This window comes from Rhyacophila brunnea, unplaced genomic scaffold (assembly GCF_057557595.1).
Source record: "Rhyacophila brunnea isolate RB1 unplaced genomic scaffold, BYU_Rbru_1.0 scaffold_20, whole genome shotgun sequence".
Taxonomy (NCBI): Eukaryota; Metazoa; Arthropoda; class Insecta; order Trichoptera; family Rhyacophilidae; genus Rhyacophila; species Rhyacophila brunnea.
The window spans coordinates 28,431,748-28,454,349 of NW_028232860.1; the positions used below are offsets into that span (position 1 = coordinate 28,431,748).

At 31.7% G+C, this 22,602-nt stretch overlaps 1 protein-coding gene across 2 annotated transcripts in view; it reads right to left on the reverse strand.

Moving 5' to 3' along the window:
* Positions 1 to 9,090: 9,090 nt before the first annotated feature.
* The window catches only part of Calx (sodium/calcium exchanger 3), a 492,034-nt gene continuing 478,522 nt past the window's right edge, over positions 9,091 to 22,602 (reverse strand). Inside the window, exons 7-9 of one of the 2 annotated variants that reach the window (XM_085948135.1) lie at positions 14,613 to 14,771; positions 11,669 to 11,840; positions 9,091 to 9,469 (exon numbers count right to left, since the gene is read on the reverse strand). In XM_085948135.1, the coding sequence (XP_085804261.1) occupies positions 9,265 to 9,469; positions 11,669 to 11,840; positions 14,613 to 14,771 (536 nt within the window). In that variant the 3' untranslated portion in view covers positions 9,091 to 9,264. The remainder of the gene's footprint in view (positions 9,470 to 11,668; positions 11,841 to 14,612; positions 14,772 to 22,602) is intronic. The other variant, XM_085948134.1, reaches the window with a different exon arrangement.

Genomic DNA, 22,602 nt, shown 5'->3' on the forward strand with positions numbered 1-22,602 from the left:
TCTATGTAGTTACAATAATTTATTATATTTAATTTTACGAACTAAACATTCAATATTTTCGCGACTATAGATTATAACTTGAAAGTGATTTTGTTTGGGAATATAACTATTTTTAAATAAAAATAAGTATAATGCATTAAGCAATGAGGGATTTAAAGTGGTTTTTACATTTTTGTCACAATTTCGGTATTGCGTCCAACGTATACCGTCAAGAACGCATCTATAAAACGTAACTAAATGCGCACGTCGTACTATGTTCATTGGACGCAATAGCGTAACTGTAATTTTTTTTTTCATATAATCAAATTTGAGTAGTTAAGTAGGTACCTAACTATTTATAATATTAACAACAATTGTCTGTCACCAAATTGCATTAAAACACAATAGTTCGAGAAACATTTGGTATCCCTTAAATTGAAAGAAATTGTACCAACATCAATATATACCTAAATACTTACTATACCTATGTCAAACAAATCATTTCAATTAGATAATTTATTATAAGTAATTTAGGTATAAAATAATTTAGTACTTTCAATTTTATTATTATATTTCATGACAAAACTATCATTTTTTTAAATAGTAAAAGAGCAATAATTTCGGTTGCAATACACTGGTTTGAGACATAAATAAAATGGTAAATCGCCCCAAAAATATTTTAGATTAATCATCCGGCCTCATCACACACTCACCAAATGTTCATTTAAACATGAATTATAACACCTATTGCATAAATATATTGAAATAAATTGAAATTATTTGTTTTTGTTTAATGTTTATTGAATGAATTCGGAATCTATATATTAAAAACAAATTGATAGTAATTCAATGCTAATGCATCAATTACATTGAGCTACTTTACGAGCTGTTTGTTGGCGAATTTGAAAGCGGGTGATTTAGCTACTGCGATTGTGATGATGCGCCATTCGCTGAGAAGCCAACAAGCTAGCGACTATTTTGACAGAACGTAGTTCGTTTTTTACCGGGAGGTCGCTACTACGTTCTACTGCGCAGACGCAGTAGGCTCACATGCCGGCGTGTAGCGTGTACAGTTGACCAGCTTTCAACATTTCTCGGTATATGGTTTACAAACTGCTTGTTAGCTTGTTCGATGATGACACTGGGCGACTTTAGAGGCAGATTGTAAATTCGCCAACAAGCAGCTCGTAAAGTAGCTCAATGTCATTGACGCATTACGGGCGCTTTTAATTAATTTTGTAATTAACGTGTTATTTGCATTTGAAAATCAATTAGCAAAAACACAATTTTGTGGGCCCCGTAAACATTGAATTTTAATCTAATGCAAAATTGATTTTATTTATTTTAAAGTGACGTAGTATTAGCAACAAAACAAAAGGTGATCAATGATTACGCTTATTATAAAGTATGGTTATACTTACACGTATTATATTTTAAATGTCATTTGGTGGTTTTCGATGGATAACGACGATAATTTATTCAGAATAAAATCAGTGTATTAAATTCGTTGAAAAATAATTCAAGTAATCGAAAGTCAGCTCTCAAAAGTCGAATTGTTTGAACACATCACTTAGCTTAGAAGCTATTCATACAAGACTAGTGCCGGCGTCAAACGATTGGAAGATTTCAATAATGTCGATATTCATAATAATACCATTTTTTTTTATCTCGCATACGTTGAATTATTAAAATTATCTAAAATAAATCGTATTATTATTGAAAACATCAGGTTTTAATTAATTTATTAATAATTTCGCTATTGCGTTCAACGCGTGTAACGTGACAAACGCATGTACGTAGGGCATTACCCGCGCACGCAATCGGCGATACTGAAAATGAACATGCGTTGACCACGATTGCAAAAATAAGGGTCGTCTGCGCACTCACTATCTACCAGAGCAAGAGATTAATATTATTATCATCATAGTCAGGGGATCTGTAGTAGGTGTATAGATCTTTTTTAAATATATATTATTCTCATAATATCCCAATACAACAACACGTTTGTCAGAAATATTCCTATTTTGTGACAAATTATTTAAGTATGTAATTTAAATTCCTTAGTATCTATTGTGTTATTTTATTAGTAGTGTAAAATTATGAACCTTTAAAATATTAATGTTTTATAATATAAAACGACAGAATATTTGTCAGTAAGATATTATTTTGTATCGAATAGTTGTAAGAAAGCTTTCATTTTAAATTATGTATTATCTCGAAATGTTTTAAATAGATATTATAAAAGACTTTTAAAATTTAAGCATTTGGCACAATAGTAAGTAGGTAATTTTAGTTTTTTTTTGTGGGGAGAATATTTGGATAAAATTTTGATTCAATATAGACGCTTAAATTTTTTTAATGTTTTTTTATATCTATTCTTTTGGTATAGTTAATATATTTTAGTTGTTAAGAAATGACATGTATTTCGAGAATGGTAATTAGTTATTTGTCAAACACAACGTATGCGAGATGGACGAACATAAAATAACAAAACAAATTATCAAATAAATAACATCTTATTTTATTGATAAATATCTAAATATTCTAAATAATTAACAATCAGTTTCTAAACCTTATAATATAGTTTCATTATTTTATGAATGGTGTTCACAATATATTCGTTCTTAAAACTAGAAAAAATACGGGAAATTCTTTAAAATGTAATTACGTAAACTGTATAATATAATAATCATATCAAACGTAAGCAATGAAAACCTATACTGTAAGGCCGAGATGCATAGAATCTCACTAACCGTTAAATACCAATTAAACGTTTACGAGAAATTTGTGTTTCGTGTTTTCCCCGTCTGCGCGCGCCGCTTGCGTACGCAACGGATAACCTGCAAATTATAGATACCTTTTGGTTAATTAAATTTTGCATATAAGTATTAATTATATACGCGGCTTAAAATATGTTTTATAATAATATCCAAATTGTTGACATACCCTTATGTAAATATATGTCACCTTGATAAATATACTTACCCACATATACTTGTCATGTCAATAAAAAATATAAGACAATATTTGAACATTCACAAGATGTAAGAATGTACTATTCTTTTTATTGAACATACATAATTAGATAATAATAGACTATAGAAAAGATTGTTTTTGAAAAAAATACGACACTCAGCAGGAATCAAACCTGCGTCTCTTCGGATTGGCACCCACGCGTATTGACCACAATGTTATAGGCATCTTATCTAATTGCGACGAATTTTAACTAATGGCTTTTTGTGTGTGTTTTTAAATTATGTATGTTAAATAATAAATATATTATTAACTATTAACTTATTTTTATTGTACAGTTTACATGGTCACTATTGTAGGTATGTCAATTAAAAAAGGTTTTAATAAATTATTGGATTTTGAAATTTTATTGATGATAAAAAAAATTATTGCGGAATGCAGCGTTGCCTCGATAATTAAATTTTTTGCAGGTTGCTAAAATTTTATGTAGCTCGACATACTATGCATCTCGACTTAATACGATAAAAAACATGAGTTCTAAAAATGAGGACCGTAAAATGCATATGGATTATATTAATTACTTGAAGTAAGCTTTGGTTCTAAAATTATCGTTATGGTATTTTTTTTTTAATATTTACACTTTTCCACTAGATAAAGTCAGAACAGAATACATTATCGTAAATAAAACAAGGAATAAAAAAATGTTTATAAAAATAATCAACGGTAGAAACGGTTGTTTAATAATAAGTTTCAAATGAAAGTCACAAATTTTATTAACTTATATAACATTATTAATATTTACAATTTATAATAAAGACGTGTTTTATTTTAATTTAATAATTAATGGTGAATAATTGACTGGCCTGAGGATTAAAGTAGTACAAGTGATTAATAATTATAAGTTAACAATTAGTTTAAAATCAGTTTCCACATCAAAATATTTTGATAAATGAGGAAAAATTCATTCTTAAGTATGAAAACACTAGGTATATTATAATAACTGCCCTCAGAAAGGAAGACGATTTAGATAACTAGATCACCAATGCCCTTGTAATACTTTAATCGTCAATAACTCGTTATTAATATTCCCATTAAAATAAATATCGCTCTGAATTACTGTTCGCACATAAGTTAGGCCCGTTTCAGACGGGACACCGGTGTCGCGCTCGTATATAATAAGAAGGCATTTGTATTCGAATAAAGGGGCCTTTGTATTATGTTTATGAACGCTCCAGATCTAATGAGTCAACGCGTGTCCGGTACACTTTTCCATCGGCCGCTACATTCTCAAGCCGCCGATACACATGTTTTTATTACTGCAGCCAGTTTTATGTTTATTTTATAACGCGAAATTATGCGTTGACTCATTAGCTCTGGGGCACTCATAAACATAATACAAAGGCCCCTTTATTCGAATACAAAGGCCTCCTATATTATATACGATCGCGACACCGGTGTCCCGTCTGAAACAGGCCTTACTGTTTAAATTTTATTTAAACACCGAATAAAACAGTTAAATTGTAATATAAATATACTTACATAAATATATATATATATTCTTTATTACAGTATTATTTACAGTCACTCTTGTTTTTTTATATTACACGTTCATCATAATGCTACATTACTTTTGTCTTTTATGCAAATTTTAAATATCTACAAAACGAAGAATCTTAAAATAAGTATCAACTGACGGTTCAGATTTATTTTAAATTAAAAAAGACAACAATGGTAATTAGGCCAAATTAAGATTCATTTTTCATCGCTTGACAAAAGAAAATAAATAATATTTCATCGAGCTATAATAGCTATTGACGATATAAAATAATGGTAAAATACTTTTACGAAATATGGCCAGTATTCATTATCATATTATTATATATATTTTTTTAGTTTAATACCTTCCAATTGAAATAATATAACGACAAAGACTTGTTATATTCAAGAAAATTTTAGAATATCTTTACAAAACATGTTTTCAAATAGAAATATATGTTATTAACACAATGAACAACATTTATAAAGGTAAATAAAACAATTCATAAACGTTGTACGTGTGTTTTATTTAGAACTATCAATAATTCAATGTTCAAATGTATCGATGAATACGTATATTTTCAAATACCGACAAGTCCATGTTTCAATATTTATTATTATTCTGTGGTAAATTACGTTAACTTACTGTTTATTTTTTCCATTATATTATTTGAAATTATAAGTTTTCAATAAGAGATATAAATTAATACTATAAGTAAAATAAATTGTACATGTCGCCTATAATTATTGTATCATTTTAATTAATCTATTATTCTAATTCAGGGGTCTCCAAACTTTTTGATTCCGATTTTTTATTACTAGTAATTTATTAAGAATTTATACTGAATTTGAATATATTTTTAAATATATTCATGAAAAATGCACGAAAACTAAACAATGTACTGTTATTCTGGATTTTTGTTGTAACTAAAATATATTAAAATATTATGTTTTCCAATTTGAATTTGAACTGAGTAAAGTTTGAAACAAAATAATATGAAGGTTGTGAGCTGAACTTTGTGTGCTTGCGCAACGCATTTGGTCAGCGAGCCGCTGTTTGGAGACCCCTTCTCTAAATCATTAAGTTAAAATATTAATCGTATACTTTTGACCGATTTTGGAAGTCATAAATTACGAAATGTTATTCTCTGAAATTACTCGTTCTGGAACATGTCTTTTTGTATAATTTTGATCAAATTGGACGTATCGGTTTTTGAAAATAGACGACTAAAATTTTGAATTACGGATAGTTCTATTTTGAAATTTAAACTGAAAATGTTTCAAATAGTAATTCGGTAATAAAATATTAAAATTACAAGAATATATTTGTTAAAATCTAAATTTAAGATGGTATGCACACTCAGCAATTATCATGGAAATAAATTTATAAAAAAAACAATAAGTAGGTAGGTAAGTATATAATATATTCTTTAAATGTATGGTAGTTATGAAAATCTTTTAAATATCGAAGGAGAGGATGTCGAAATATTTATATTATTTTGTTTATCAATGGATTTTAGATTAATTATTTAAAAAAAGGTAAGTAATACAATCCACGTTCAAGTTGAAAATGTTTTAAAATATAATTTTAAATGCCAAACACTTTCTTGGTCTAAGATTTTGATGGAATATTAATAAGTTTAAAATTTTATTGAGTTTTTTTTCCAAATTAAGCATGTAAGTAATTTTTGCAATTAGTTTTTGGATTTGTTAAAATGCATTTTTTTAATTAATTACAATTAGTAAGAGAAAATACTAATAATCGTCGGCCATTGCCTAAGCTTTCTTGATGTAACACATGCCTTATATTCTTAATTAGATACAAATAGATGTAGATCATTAGTAATATATCTAATAGAATCATTTAAAATCATTTTTTTTTTGTAATATACAATGGATTCCGAAGAGAATTATTAGAGTATATAGTTAAAGTTATAATAAATAGTTACAGAAGCGATCTATTATAAGGTTAAAAATTGATGGATAGATAATAAGATGTTGAAATCTAAGTTTCTATATAGAAAATTGGTACTTGACAATATTTTAAATTTGATTCTAAACGATTTTCTTTGAGACATCTAGATAAAAATTGTAACATACAGTAAGTAGTTTTTAATTAAAAATAGACACTGGTCAAATACATATTTGCGTAGAGTATTTTTAGAGCATTTTGTTTTTACAAATTTCAATGAAATAATATTATAATATATAATACTTTGAGAAACTTGTTAGGTATCTGTAGGTATATTCCAACATAACACTTAGCTCCATAAATTTAACGGTGGTTCCGTAGGTAACTCCTTAGAGTTGTTGTTTATTGTGATGTTGGCGGATAGCGCACTGCGCATCGCGACATCGTGCGAAGGGTTACACACGGGTACAGTTACACAGATTCGTCTTTTACAGAGTACGATCGTAACTTATTGGGATTATCTTGGATGTCAGAATTATATCAAAACGGAGTTATTGGATGTTATGGAGTTATATAGTTGGAATAGATCTGTCAGATGTCGTTAGTTTCGTAGTGAAGTTTTATTGAAAAAATCGATAGAAGTAATTTAATAAATTAAATATTGACAACCGTATGTACGTTATTTTAATTGATTAGCTGTAAAGTATACATACCTATTAATTAATATTACCTGATTTGATGGTTAAAATGGTGTAAAATTGCTGCTAACAAAAGAAGTTAATTACAAGCCAGATATATTTTTTTCTGAAGCTTTCAGACTTTCTTTATAATATTATTTATTAAGCTTGTTTGGTGACTATAATAACGACTTTAAAATCTTCTACTTTCGAGTAATAATTCGAAACTATCTGTCAAAATCAGTCCTTAAAGTGCAGATTTGGGATTTATTAAAATCTATTTTTTTTTTAAAAATTCGTAAAAACTCTACACTGATCACTTGTAAATTCATTGATTTTAAAAAAATCGTTGTCAAATTTTTCACTTAATAAATTATTTCAAGAAGTGTCAACACAAGAGGACCAAGTAATATTAAAAATAATAAATAATTAATTGATAACATTTATTATTAATTTAAATATCTTGAATGTATTCTACAATTAATTAATAGAACCATGTTTATAAAAAAGGTGACAATATTTTTGTGTAATTTATTAATACTTATTTAAAATTGAAGTAGGTAATTAAAAGATTATTAAAAAACATTCTGTATCCACTTGTTATTGAGAGTTATTATTTTAAGTGGCAAATTAAACATTCATAATCTCCGAGAATAGTTCTGTCATTGGACATCTGTTAAATAAATAATATAAAGTTTATTAACTCAAAATGTTCAACAGTATATTTGTCTTCACTGTGCTTTCACCCCAACAATTATTATAAAAGACTTTTTTCCATCTTATCGGTAACTTTAAATAAAAGCATACATATTCTGATGGATAAAGTACCGTTATAGACATTGATATTAAATAAAAAAAGGATATCTAGGCGATCTCATAAAATTTTATTATTGCAATAATTCAATTGAAAATTTTTGGTTTAAAATAAATTAAAATATACTTATTATTCATAATAAAAAAACGTTGAAAATAATTTTATATTATTAATTTATTATTCTGTTACTGCATTCATGCAAATTTAGAAGATCTTCTTCGCCCATTATCTGATATGTAGGCATCATCAACACAAGCTTGATCTACCAACCAAATTATCATCAGTTTATAGTTTTCATTTATTATTAAATTAATGAGTTAAAATTCGCTTTTTGTCAAAAAATAATCTCTCGTTTTCAAACAACGATAGAACATTGTTAAAAACTTCAACATTCAACACAAAAATAATAAAAAAAAACACAAATGAAATATTCAGCAATATTAAATTATTCTCGAATGTATTTAAATGTGTAATATACTTAATAATTAAACTTATTATAATGAAAATATCCTTTATCATGGATGATTAAAATATTGAAATATCAAAAGTTTAGCTATGCTACCAATTCAAATTATATTCTTCATTTGGCTAATTTTGTATAAGTAGAACAATCATAGACTTTCATTCAAATACTGATTAATATAATTTATAAGCTTTTGAAAGCTTAATAGATTATGGAGATGAAAAAATATTTGACATGTCAAATATGAATTACCTCAGTTAAAGGCAAATGAATCAGAACACAGACGGATTTATTGACTTGTCTGTAGATTACTTTTATTAGTTGTAAATAATAATATGTATTTTATACATTATAATAATTTATCTTTCTTATTATTTGCTATAATATTGATATTTCAGTATTCTAATATTCCATGGTAAAAGAGCGTAGAGTAAACACATTCAACAAAATCATAATAATTGAGTGATTCCCAAGCATAGTGAACCAAGTACATTCTGGTTATTTTTGAGTAAGCTAGTTTCTAACATATCATTTGAGTATTTCTAATTCTGTAAGGATATGATTACAATTATTCTAAAGTGTTATTTCGAGTATAATAATATAAATAATACCCTTATAGAATAAGAAATACTCAAAGTACCTAGCTTACTCAAAAATATCTAGAATGGTCTTGGTTCACTATGCTTGTGAAGAGCTCGATTCATTTACACCTAAAAATAATAGAAATGAAAGCATTCGGGGTGGTATATTTTTATTTGTATTTAAAAATAATCGTAACACACTACTTTTTGATAGATCGATTTCGTCGATGGAAAGTAGGCAATACGCGAAACATATTTCTTTACAATGTAATAATTTATTATTGTATTGTATAACTAGTAGCGACGCCATCTTGCGATTAGGTTTGAATTTAGAATCCTTCGATGAAATCGTATGCCTCTAGCGTCGATAGAACTAAGTAGAGTACCCATAGGCCGAACAAAAACGCCGAAGTGATTATTTTAGCTTTTCCCCGCCCGCCAAGTTCGCCGCCGATCGCTTTGTGTCTTCTTATCATTAGTATTCCTATGGTCACCATGGCTTCCGAGCAGAAGATCGTCACCGAAAAGGCAAGACTGCGAAAAAAGAAAACATGTTTTCATTAAATACATAATGTATTAGTTTTATACAACAGGTTTGAACCATATGTACAGTCCTACAAACTTATCTAAAGAACGGTCAAAAATGGAACTACGAACTACGATATGGACGCCATTTTGAAAATGTCATTCGAATATCAGATTCTGTCCGATTGCGAGCCTTGATTGGATAGTTTACGACAGTGGCTCCCTCATCCATTCTATAGATAAGTTTGTATGTCTGTAACGGCCTCGATAGAAGGCAAGTGCATTACAGTCACGCACAAAAGTCAAAATTAACAGACTTAGCAGGGCTCGAAATGGACCGGAACGCACCGGAGCGCCGTTCGTTCGTAAAATCCCCAAAATTATCGCTCTGTCTTGTGGACATATTATTTGATCGTCTGAGCTAGATTTGCCATATAATGTAAAAATCTAACACACTTATTTTTATAAAATACACATGCAATTAGATAACTATGTTATTGTTTTCGTAAAAAATCGAGCGCTCCGGTTCGTAAAATATTTAATTTCGAGCGCTGACACTTATAATATAATCAGCTTAAAACTAAACATCAAAAGTGCCTTCATCTATTTCACTATTCATCCACCAAAAATCAATCCTACACATATACAAGGCACCGAAATATAATGAAATAATGTTCAGATTCAATAATTATAAATAAATATTATCGATATTGTATCTAACACGAAATGTAGAGTCTAAAGCCGCATTTAGACTAAGCGAGCAAATGTTTGTTCTTCCCCCACTCCAGAAAAATTCATATGCTAGCTCAACAAAAATCGAGAGAATTTCGCTGGAGTGGGGGAAAGAACAAACATTCGATCGCTTGGTCTAATTGCGGCTTAAAGTGACTAATAACATGAAAGTTTGGCAATCAGTGATCCTTCCTGTAGTAGTAGACGTGCAACGTTCATGTATGACTGTTTAAACTCGTCGTTATACAGTTACAAAGGAAATGACGACATTAAATATAGTCACGATCCTCAGCCATGAGTGCACGACCAAGAAGAAGATACGTTTATGCACCATCTTATACGCAAACGCGTCATGACTAACTCATAACGTCATTTCGAAAAAGCTACGTTTCCATAATTAGAGCCAGAAGTTGCCTGTGCAAGTCACTAGTTTTTATGCGAATGCAAAATACAGTTTCATGACGTCATAAGAAATTTTTCATGATTCATGACTGATTGTTTCTTCAAGAATAGTGGGAATGATAGAGATTAAAAAATAGACTCGTTGCGCAATACGTCCACGTTTCCATCTGACTCAAATGAACTAATCAGTCAGAATTGATCATTAATTATTGTCATTGAAAGAAAGTCTTTGAGTCACTAATGAGTGACTATATTCCCATGGCTAACTGTACTCTGTAGAGCTATAAAGCACCGTTTTATAAAGGTTTCTGGTATTTGTATGATTAGCTGGATTGAATAAAAATAGTTAAAAATACAGGGCTCGAAATGGGCAAGAGCGCACCGGAGCGCCGTTTCGGTCCGTGAAATCGGTGTTAGTCACCGCTCCGTCTCGTGGAAAAAATAATTTGACCGTCTGAGCTAGACAGGATATAATATAACAAAAAATCTAACACACTTATTTTTATAAAATACACATAAAATTTGATAACTGTGTTAATATCTTCAGAAAATTGTCGAGCGCTCCGGTTCGTAAACTTTTCCATTTCGAGCGCTGTAAAAATATATCAATCATACCTAAAACGGTGATGGACTAAGTGGTCAGGATTATTGATTTACTAAGTGGTCAGGATTATTGATTTATTTAAGTTGACTATTACAGTGAAGATAATTCAAAATAGTATAATGAAGAAATGGGTAATCGCGAATCAGACCTCGCCGTATTTTGATGTGGCGCAAGAAATTATTTTAGGGGTACAAAATATAAAAGGGCTCCATGACTAAAATAAATTGCGAAAGGCTGCTCTGAAGAACAGCAAGATCAATGGCTTAGTTCAGCTTAATTTTTATACATCTCCGTAAAGTAAGGTTTTCTTACCTATGTTTTCATTATATTTTTCATGACGTGAGTTTTAAGGGTTGTGAACTTGCAATTTTTAATTTAGATATATAAAATTGAATGTGAAAAGGTAGATACATTACGAATGTGCAAACTTGCTATTTGTCGATTATTAATAACCTAACGAATGTACTCACTTTCCGGGGTCAATGAGAAACTTGTTGCCATGGTAGTTGTGGTAGATGGCAGCAATGGACCAGGCAATTCCGATGCCCAGGAAGACGTTGACGGCATTACTGCCGGTCACATTGCCAACGGATGCGTCAGCATACTTGTCCTGAATGGCGGCCACCTTACTCGCGAACGTGTCTAGAAATTGAAAAGAATACACATTGACAACATGACGTGACATATTCATTTGACATTTAGACTATTAGATTTTGTTAGACTTCTACCCCGTTTACACGTGCATGGATATACTGCGGACAGTACGTTTTATCGCAGACCTAACAAGAAAATGCACTTGTAAACAGGTATTATCGTACAAGTTGCAAGATTGCTTTTGAATTTTCACGAGACATTTGTTCTATATCTGCGCCTGCGCAGTAGAACGATAGTAGCAAAACTGCCGGTTAAAAAACGAACTACCACGCAGACTAACTGATTTTTACGACCTGTCAAATACTATAAAATCAGTACTACAGTACTATAAAACGATAACATCGTGTCTCGCTTAATCTTGAAGAATGGGATTGGATGACAGTCTGCACTTTTGCGTGTAAACATTTATTATCGCGATACTTTAAAATACACACTGTTGTTGCAAATAAATCCATGCATGTGTACATGCGCTAATAGATCGATGAATATAATATGGCATGGTCTGTTGAATTGTTGATTTCAATTTAGAATTTTATTTTGAATTAACTTTATTAGAATTAAATTTATTTCGATGTTATAAACGTGTTTTAAAAATCTGTGTATTCTATTTAATACCTATATCTGCTATTTAAAAATCGAATTTTAATAACCTAATTATTAATAAACAAAAATTAATAGTGTGTTCAATATTGTTTTTTTTTTTTACCGAAAATGCAATAGGACAGAGGGATTTTCACGTGATCTTTGGAATTTGTGATATTATGAACTTATTATATATTTAAAGTAGGTTGTACTTTCATGTATTTTACAACGTTTTTATTAGGTCGTATTCTTATTTGTCTGGTGGTTGTTTGTCCGGTACAAATCTTGCAATCGATTTTTAATTAACTTTCCGACTAACTAGACATTTGAAACTATTAGAATATATCAATCAGAACACGATGCCGATGCATTTTTTTAATACTCTTAGCCATCTTTCAGTAGAATTAAATTCATTTTCAGTTAATTCTGTTTTGTATGAAAAGTTATTTCGGAAGAAATCCGTAATACAATCCACTATTATTGGTTGCTAGGAAATTATTAATATATACGTGCGTTACTATGGAAATCAATATGAGTGTCAAAATAACATTTCAGTATTATTTCTATCAAATACATTTTTTTGATCGTTTAAGCTAGTCAAGTCAAGTCAAGTTTATATGATTCAACAGAAAATTTAAAAACTTTGTATATAAAAAGTTCTTTTTATCTTGTAATTATTTCATAATTTACTTTTCTTAGTACCTACGTTGTATTTTTGTTTAAATATTTTAAGAATTATTTCCTTTGTTTTTAATGTCATGTCGTGAATGCCTTAAATTTGTAATTTATCATGTTCACTATAATATGTATAAGGAATATAAAATTAAAAAAAAAAGAATTTGAATTTTCTTTCCGTGTAGTAAATAATGGAGCCAAAATGCGATAAACTTTTTTTAAATAATATAATAGCTCGCCGGCTACGCGATAATTTATCAAAAAGTTATTGTTAAAGTAAGGCACGGCTTAATTGAATTAAAAAAAAAAACTAACAAATAATATCTACCATTGGTGAGGGGTGGATGTAGGCTGTTAAGATTCAACATAAATAGTGCACACTAAACTTTGTCAGTCATACTTATTTATTGAACTAATAATACATTTTGCAGTTGGTATTGGTTAGTTTTTAAAATTAAATTAAATCCTGCTGAAATTAATGAGTTTAACTAGTTTATGTGTGCTATGGGCGATCCGACAAAAATTGTAGACACTTTTTCAGTCATAGGCGCTTATTTGTTTTCGTTGAATTAAGAATACATATTACAGATGGTGTTATTTTAGTTAGTTTATTTTAAAATTAATTAAGCCTTGTCTAAACCAAACCATGATCGATAAAAATATTCTTTTATCTATAAAATATTTTTTGACTATAATCTACTATGGCTTAGATTAGGAAGGGTTTAATTGAATTAAAAATACCAACAAACACTATATTCACATAGTATTCTTAGTTTAATGTTTGACAGACAAAGTTTAATGTGTACTGTTTATGTCGGATCTTAATAGCCTACCTCCACCCTTTGCCACTGAATTACCTACTACATTAATTTATAGATTTTTCGTAAAAGCTTGTTGTACATAATTTTCATTATTATTTTAATGATTATTTGATGGAAATATTTTTTGAAAGTTATACATAAATTTTGGCGCGTTTGGGAAATCAGATCAGAGTGTATTTTTGGCGTGTGACATGTTAACACATAATTTATTTTTTCACACGAAAAAAAATCCACTCGATTCGATTCTCGTTCGGTTATCAGCCGAACGCACTACCATTACGCCACAGTATGATACTCCAACCGTGACGATTATACAGAATAATATTATTGTTTAGAATTGTTCCGTTGCCTAGGCAGCGAATTTATTATTGTCGGCCATTTGCAATTCCTTACGTAAACAAACTATTAAACGTCATAGTGGCAGTTGTTACTTTAAAAATAAAAACAACGATAAATAATTATACAATTTAGTAATATAAGTTAAAGTATATAGAAATAAACCAACGGCGTTCCAATAAGCGGTCTTTTTTATTGACTGTGTAGTCGAAGGATCTAGGTTATAACAAGTTTTGTTTTTGTTTTGTTACGCCAAAGAAGTATAACTTCTAACGCGCGTACATAAGTACACACACACACCGATTTTTTATGGTTGAAAACTGATGTATTTGTTTCTTGGTCTTACCTGGTATACTGGTACCGAGGGCAACGAAGACGATGGCCGTGACGGAATCCTTGATTCCAAGAGTGCAGCCGAAGTGAGAGGCGACATCACCGATGATAGCCGTCACCACTCCGATACAGAGAATAGAAATGACGAAGCACAAGTAGCCACCGGCAATATCTGAAACAACAATAGTCATATATTATTAATACTCAGAATACCCTTATGAAATATTATGTGGTTTCGGGTAAACATGCTTAAGTCAGTTTGGTTGCAGCCGAGATAATCGGTTTTGAAATAAATCATAGTTATAGCCCTCAGACTAGAGCCTTGTCAGCTCCACTAAGGGCCACAAATACCAGTGGAGGCCATGGTACGAGGGTGGGTCAATAAGTCCTTAGAAAAGCCGACAGGTGGCGCGACTAGTACTGTAAGCGGTTTGTTTTCATGCAGCGGCACTACCGATTCAGTATGCTGCGAAGTTTCAATCAGATTGGTCGGGTTGTTGTGTGTTTCTCGTACATTTAAAAAAAAAATTGCTTGTTTACAAAAATGGAGAAAATTGAGTTAAGAGCTGTTATTAAACATTTTAATATAAAAGGGTTAACAGCAAAGGAAATAAAAAAATGAGTTGGATTTAGTTCACGGCATATCTGCTCCTTCACTTGCAACTATTTATAACTGGTTAAATGAATTTAAACGTGGTCGTACATCAACAAAGGATGAACCACGCTCAGGACGTCCTGTAGAGGTGACTACACCAGAAATGATCAATAAAATCCACGATATGGTGTTAAGTGACCGAAGATTAAAGTTGAGTGAGATAATTGAGGTTACAGGGATCTCAAAAGGTAGCGTCATTTCTATTTTACATGACAAATTGGGCATGCAAAAAATTTCTGCAAGAAGGGTGCCGTGTTTGCTCACAGTCGACAATAAACGCAATAGGGTGGTGGCCTCTAAAGCCCTGTTGTCGCTCATGCAACGCAATCCGGATGAATTTTTTCGTCGCTTTGTGACTGTAGATGAAACATGGATACACCACTATACTCCCGAGACGAAAGAACAGTCAAAGCAGTGGATTGCGAAAGGCGAACCATGTCCAAAGAAGGCGAAAACCGTAAAATCTGCTGGTAAGGTTATGGCTACTGTATTTTGGGATGCACGTGGAATTATTTTCGTTGACTATTTGGAAAAAGGAAAAACAATAACAGGGGATTATTATGCATCTTTATTGGACCAGCTAAAAAACAAAATTGAAGAAAAACGGCCTCATTTAAACAGGAAAAAAATTCTCTTTCATCAGGACAATGCCCATGTTCACACATGTTTACGATCAATGGCTAAAATTGAAGAATTGAAGTTCGAATTGGTCGACCACCCACCGTATTCGCCAGATTTAGCCCCCAGTGACTTTTTCCTTTTCCCAAACTTAAAAAAATTGCTAAGTGGACAACGTTTTTTTTCAAATGAAGAAGTCATCAATCGGACAAATGCTTATTTTGAGGACCTTCCGAAAACTTATTTTTCTGACGGTTTAAAAAAAATTGAGAAACGTCTAACCAAGTGTATTGAGCTCCAAGGAGATTATGTTGAGAAATAAAAAAAAAATACAAAAATAAAAACTGTTTTAATGCTTTTTTCTAAGGAATTATTGACCCACCCTCGTAGCTACATATAGTGTAATTATATGAATACATTCCTAACTTTATAAAAAATTAATAAGGCGTAGTACAACTTAAATAATCAACGTGTTCGGAAATACCATTTACGTTGTGTTTAAAGTTGGGTTTCGGAATTTTCGTGAAATTTTCGAGATTTTCCATCCCGAATCTCGAGAATTGAATTTTTTAACATTTCTTTATTATCAAATATTAATTGAAAAACGATTTTCTATATGAAAAAGGTGGACAGAAAACACAAAACGTCCATGGACTGATCAGGGCATTTAACACATTTAAGCCAATGTCTCGACTCGAAATGAGCTCAATTTTTGCAACATCAGGGAATTTTGTGTCTCAAAAGCGTACGCGAAGTGTTTTGAATTATTGTTGTTTTCCTACTTCTATTTAGTTTGTTTTATTGTATTTTTAATTTTTTTGGAATTCGTCTGTTTTTACATTGATTTTAGGACTTTTACAGGTTTTTTAAAATTTCCCGATTTCTCGAGAATTCTTTTCTGGAAATCCCGAATCTTGAGATTTCAAAATTTCATCATTTCGGGAAATCCCGAATCTCGAGATTGAGATTTTCTCGGGAAATACCCAACTCTAGTTGTGTTACGTATTAGCTCAGCTCATTAGAACAATTGTCACGAAAATAAGACGTGCATTTTACACAGCTAATGGGATTTTAACCCGTGACAGACATACCTATCGCAAATTATACGTGATGACCACTTCTCTGTAATTGGAGAGAAATTTACTTGTACATAATATTATGCTTTTGCACAAAGCTTTCCTATTACTATAAGTTTATCAATTTTGTGTTTTAGTCAGTATACATATTTTAAAGACTTTTTGTAAAAAATGGGACAACAATAATTTTACAAGTACACGTGTAATTTTATCGTCAACTATTGGAATGTAAAAAATATATCTACTGATATTTTATTATTAACCGCCATTAATTTACAATTTAAAATAATTAATAAGAGCACAAACGACAATTTCATTAACTATTTTTTTATTCAACGAATAGAATTGACGTCAGTATTAATTAAAGTAATACCTACTTTGATTTTAAATACAAAAACCGATTGCCAATGGTAGCTCAATTTGGAAAAGCATTTTAGTGAGTATTAAAAAGCCTATAGTTAAAATTTGTTGTAATTAAGTATGACTCCTTTAGTATAGTGGACTATGTGCGTGGGCGCGATACCCGAGAGATGTAGGTTCGATTTCTATGTCTTAATTTTTTTTAAAAGATTTTTTATATTGGTTATAATATATTTTCTAAGAAGTATGTATGGGCAATTTTATTATTTAGAAGAAATCTTCAGGCAGTAGAACCAGTAAGTAACTATACTTTGTGTCAGTAAAGTTGTATACATGAAAAGCAAAACATGGGTCACTAAAAACGAATTAAAATGGAATAGTACAAAACTTAAATATATTAAAACAATGTTGTTATTTAGTTTATTATACAATGACTACCTATTTGGTTCTACTATATACAAGAGTATAGAATAAAGTTATACAAACAACAGACCCAAATAAATTCATTCTACACATTTATGTATGTTCGCTACAAGACGAAGTGTAATGCGACCTTCCACAGTAATTAGGCATCCCAATTTTTTTTTTTTGTTTTTTTGAAAAGCTTTGAGAAGCACTACTTGTTACATATTTTGTCAGCACATTGTTTTTGTTATATATACTTAAGTTCATAAACTCATTTAAGGAAAACTTAAATAAGATTTAACAGCCCAGATCAGGCGCATATTGTCATAAGGGTTGGAATGCTGGGTATTATAAAAAATACGAGAGAAAATTAAACCTTAATAGCCTTGTCCAGATTCGGGCCTGTGTGACCCTGGTAGCTAACTATCTTAGAAATATAGAGCATCGGTTGTTTATTCTTCCAAGGCGCATAATCAACCTGCCACTAGTAATGCCAACTGGTATTGTGGGAAACTGCCAACTGAGGGCGATAACTATGTTCAACCAAATTGCTTCAGGTGTTGTTATATTCCACTTGTATGAGGTGAGTTTAAGAGGACGCTATTTTATAAATTCTTAAAATAGGGTCTCCTTAGCAAACTTGGTGTACTTCTTTGAACTTTTATAGATGTATAATTGTATTTTCATTGCTTTTATATGTTTATATTATTACTTTTTTTCTTTATATGTTAAAAAATAAATAGAAATTGAAATTGAAAGAGACATGTTTTCGGACAAGAGATTGTGTAGTATAAAATGTAGATGACGATGATGGTGACGATGACAATGATGATGATGATGACGACGACGACGATGATGATGGTGATGTTTTACTGGTGTGCAGTGACGTCCCGTGGGGGTAGGCAGATTGAGCGTCGCTTGGGGGCGGCAATTGCTCGAAGAACGGCAAATCGAGGAGAATCATTTGGGATATATAAAAATAGCTAGGTACCTAAACTTAGTAATAACGAAAATATCTTTCCATTGAAAAAATCAGCTCACTGGTTTTATCGGGTTCGTGATATCTAGTTTACTTCCGTTGCCCTTCGACGTCCTTGATGACCAGAAACGACACGTGCAGATTTTCGAATAATTATTCTAATATTTTGTTAGTATTGTATCCATATAATACATTTCTTAGATATTGGACTCATGAAAGGATGATAAAAATGCTGTATAAAAAAATGAGGCGGCATTTTGGCGCTGGCTAGTGGCGGCATTTTATCTAGGGACATCACTGGCTGTGCATTCAAAACTATTCCTAGATTTATTATGTAATTAAATTGTCATGTATTTTACAAATGGCACCGGTATCCATATTTTAAATATTGTCTGATTTGTTCGAATAAACTTTTGACAGTTTGTTTATTAAAAAGACAAACGGTGTCTGGCGCTTTTGTAACGCGTTGTTGAGGCTGCTATAAATTATTTATGTTGGAAAATTGGCTTCTATTTTTAGTAATTTGAGTAATTTTTGTCTGTAAATTTATTTTTAATGATACGTTTACTCGCGGTTCAATCACTTCAATGGTGTTAACTGTCAATTCTTCGTGGAAAGAAATTCTATTAATGAAAATAAAGGGCAATGTGTAGAACCTGCTTCGAAATTTAATACCGCTGTAAATAAATAACTAAAAATTGTGATTGTGTATCAGTTGAAAATATCCATCTGAGTGAGTGAGTTAGTTCGGGGTTTTTTTCCCTACATAGCGAACTGATTATTAGATGTTTCTTTAATATTATATTATATAATTTAAAAATACCTCAGCGCATCTATTCTATACACAATACTGCTGTAGGCCGCTATCGACAGCTATCGAGGGTAGTTTTTCATTTTTTGTGTCAAATTTTAGAGCGAGATAGATAGTTTTGACTGTTTAGACGGCTAACTTAATTTTAATTAAGTGCTAATACTTCGATACAAAAAATGAAAAACTACCTTCGATAGCTGCCGATAGCGGCCTATAGCAGTATTGTGTATAGAATAGATGCGCAGATATATACCTACTAGAAAAAATCTTTGAAAAAAAATACGACGGACTCGAGCCTGTATCCACTGGATTCGCGTACCTACATATACTTTGAGCCACGTGCATCATATCACGGCATACCACTCTTGCGACAAGCCGTTAGTAAAACAATTTTCATATGTTTCAGTCATGATTTGGGCATTTATTATAATCATCAAATTAATCTCTTACGGTGTAAAGAGCATACTGCACGACGGTAAGATGCAACTACGATTCAGTTTAAAACGCGGGGATTAACATATTATTCTCTTTCTCCTACTCCTCCAGCGGGCCGTGGGTGATGCATTACCAATCAAATGATACCACGAGGTCCTGAAAGCTTATTTTTTGACCATTTCCGATCCTAATAACATTATATTATGGGCCTCCACAGAGTGGATGTTTATATTAACAGATTGTTTTTACGAGGAATGGATGTCAGCCACTTGCTCAACCTAGTAGGTCTATACTCCGACTCATAAACAAATTGAAAAACAATACCCACGAAGCTAAGACGCGCGGCTATCGTGGAAAAGTTGAAAGCTTGCTCACGTCAGTAATAATTTCAGTCTCTTTATAGTTAATTAAATTATATTACTTATTATTTAAGTTATCATAACTTAATTTCTATTTGGTGAGCTTGACAAAAATCCATCCCGTTATCGACGCGTCGGCATGCCTGCTGCCTGGTGTGTACTTTTAAGTTAAAGACCGGTTTTGCTTCACATAAAAAATAAACTTTTAAAAATAAGCGAGCTTTCTGGTCTGAAAAAAAAACTTTTCAGTCGTGTTCATCGCTCCGTGTGGACCAGAAATTAGCACCCCATTAACCTCTTAACCTGTCATTGGCTATCTGGGGTAATGTCGCACCGGAGGAGTATGTCAAGAAGGGGCTAAAAACAACCCCCCCGAGCATATAAACTGAGTAATGTGGCGACAGTTTATTACTTGGTAATTTCCTGCAATGCACTAATTTATTTACGGTTGCTGGGACTCAAATGAAAAACAAAATTTCATTGAATAATGAGAGTGGTGAAATTAATCAAAGTAATCAATCACCTGGTCATTTTCATACATTCACCAGGGAAGATCTACTGGTTAAAAGGTGTGGCATCATTAGAAAGGTAAAGATTTTTTACTTAGGTAAATCCTTCGGAAATTTTATATTACATTTTGATTTATATTTTTTGAAGTTATACTTCTTTTGGGGCGTTTGGTAGAGAGTGAAATTGAGAGCTGCGCGCGCACACCGTTACGAAAGTGCGCGACAGTATAAAGTTAGCTTCGAATCAGTCAGCTGTATACAGACGCAAGTTTGATAGTAGAATTGTTCCGTTGTCGGCCATTTGCAATTCCTTACGCAAACAAATGATTAAACGCCAGAGTGACAGTTGTTACTTAAAAAAAAACAACGAGAAATAATTATATACTTTAGTAATATAAGTTAAAATAAACCAACGGCGCTCCAATAAGCGGCCCTTAACACGATAATAATTAAGAGCTAGTCGAAGAATGGTTAACACAAGTTTTGTTTTTATTTTGTTACGCCAAATAAGTATAACTTCTAACGCGCGTACATAAGTACACACACCGATTTTTTTTCTTGTTCTCTTATATTGCTTGGTGACTTTTTACTTATCAATTATGACCGGTCACCCAGTGCAATTCGATGCATTCGACTATCAAAACCACACGTAACCTATGTAAATTATGTACTATATATAGGTATGGGGAGAGATACAGCGGGATAAAGCGTTAGTACCGCTGCAGAAGTAATAAAACGAGGTAAAGTACGCGCGGGGTAAGACAGGATCACTGTGCATCGAACATGCTTGGTGGTTAGCTTATCGACCGGCCGTTGCATCGAGTTGCAGTGACTGATTGGTTAATGAGCGCGAAGGCTTAAAGTCGTGTAAATTCCAGTCAAAGTCCACCGGACACGGTGGTTTTGCCTCCAAGCTCTTTCAGCTTGACCTAATAGAATCTCCGACTTGCTTATGTGGCGAATTACATGATGTAGATCACATCCTCTGGGAGTTTTCCCATATGCAACAGATACCTATCTGTTGAAAGGGAAGAACTTCTCAAGTCAGTCCGACCCTCAAATGGACCGGTCGGTCATTGCGACTTGGTATCTACGAGGGAAAATTTCTCAGCCTTTAAAAAGTTTGCGGCATTTTACGGCGAGCGATAAGTTCTTTTCTCATTGACCGTAATGGATTATATCGAAGTAGGAATCATGCACTCTAGTGCACGTCAATCAAGGTCAAGTGGCTCCTGGGACACTTTCAGTATACATTTGAAGAGCGCCTAATGTTCGTTACGCCATAGTATACGCCAGCGTGTGAGTGTGGAGACGTTGCGGGTGATGGAGTGAAAAACAAATTAAAGTCCACTTGACTACGTGACTATCTTAGTCTTTGGTAACTGCTCCTGATACATTCTTAGACATACACAATTGGTGACTTTTCACTTTCAAATGTGGAGCCTCATGATACGCCCGATTAAGATCGGGTGTATTGCGGCGCGGGTTGATTTGGACGGTTTTATTACAACGATTTTAATAGGTCGTATTCTTATTTGTCCGGTGGTTGTTTATCGGGTACAAATCTTGCAATTGATTTTTAACTAACTTCCCGACTAGCTAGAAATTTGAAACTTTTAGAATATATCAGAACACGATGCCAATGTATTTTTTGATACTTTTAGCCATCTTTAAGTAGAATTGAATTCATTTTCAGTTAATTCTGTTTTGTATGAAAAGTTATTTCGGAAGAAATCCGTAATCCAATCCACTATTATTGGTTGCTAGGGGTCTGGGGTCCTAGCAACTAAATTATT